Here is a 305-nt window from a genome sequence, read left to right as displayed (position 1 = left end):
TATTAGGCCAGATTAGACCTATTTATTCCTATCCCTTACTTCTTAGGTTTTAACATTAACAATTTTGTCCTGTTGAAAGATGAAATATTTCCTTGTTTGTAAAATGTTTATCACAAGCATTGTGGTATCAATTACAGATTCCTGACTATCGTAATGCAGTTATTGTGGCGAGAGATCCAGGATCAGCCAAGAAAGCCACATCATATGCTGAGCGTTTAAGGCTAGGTTAGTGTAGCATTCACTAGTTCCTATCTTGTTTCTCATGAGTATTTTGCCTGGGTGTTTTGTTTATTGATTCCCAGTCA

The 305-nt window shown here is 36.4% G+C and overlaps 1 protein-coding gene across 4 annotated transcripts in view; it reads left to right on the top strand.

Moving 5' to 3' along the window:
• LOC119593163 (phosphoribosyl pyrophosphate synthase-associated protein 2-like) overlaps positions 1 to 305 on the top strand; it is a gene marked incomplete at its 3' end in the record, with an annotated part of 42915 nt that overhangs the window by 27095 nt on the left and 15515 nt on the right. For all 4 annotated transcript variants that reach the window (XM_037942133.1, XM_037942131.1, XM_037942134.1 and 1 more), the window contains 1 exon segment: positions 138 to 225. In XM_037942133.1, the coding sequence (XP_037798061.1) occupies positions 138 to 225 (88 nt within the window).

The sequence above is a fragment of the Penaeus monodon genome, chromosome 31, assembly GCF_015228065.2.
Source record: "Penaeus monodon isolate SGIC_2016 chromosome 31, NSTDA_Pmon_1, whole genome shotgun sequence".
Taxonomy (NCBI): Eukaryota; Metazoa; Arthropoda; class Malacostraca; order Decapoda; family Penaeidae; genus Penaeus; species Penaeus monodon.
The sequence above is the reverse complement of the archived record's forward strand: the minus strand, read 5'-3'. Positions and strand labels throughout refer to the sequence as shown.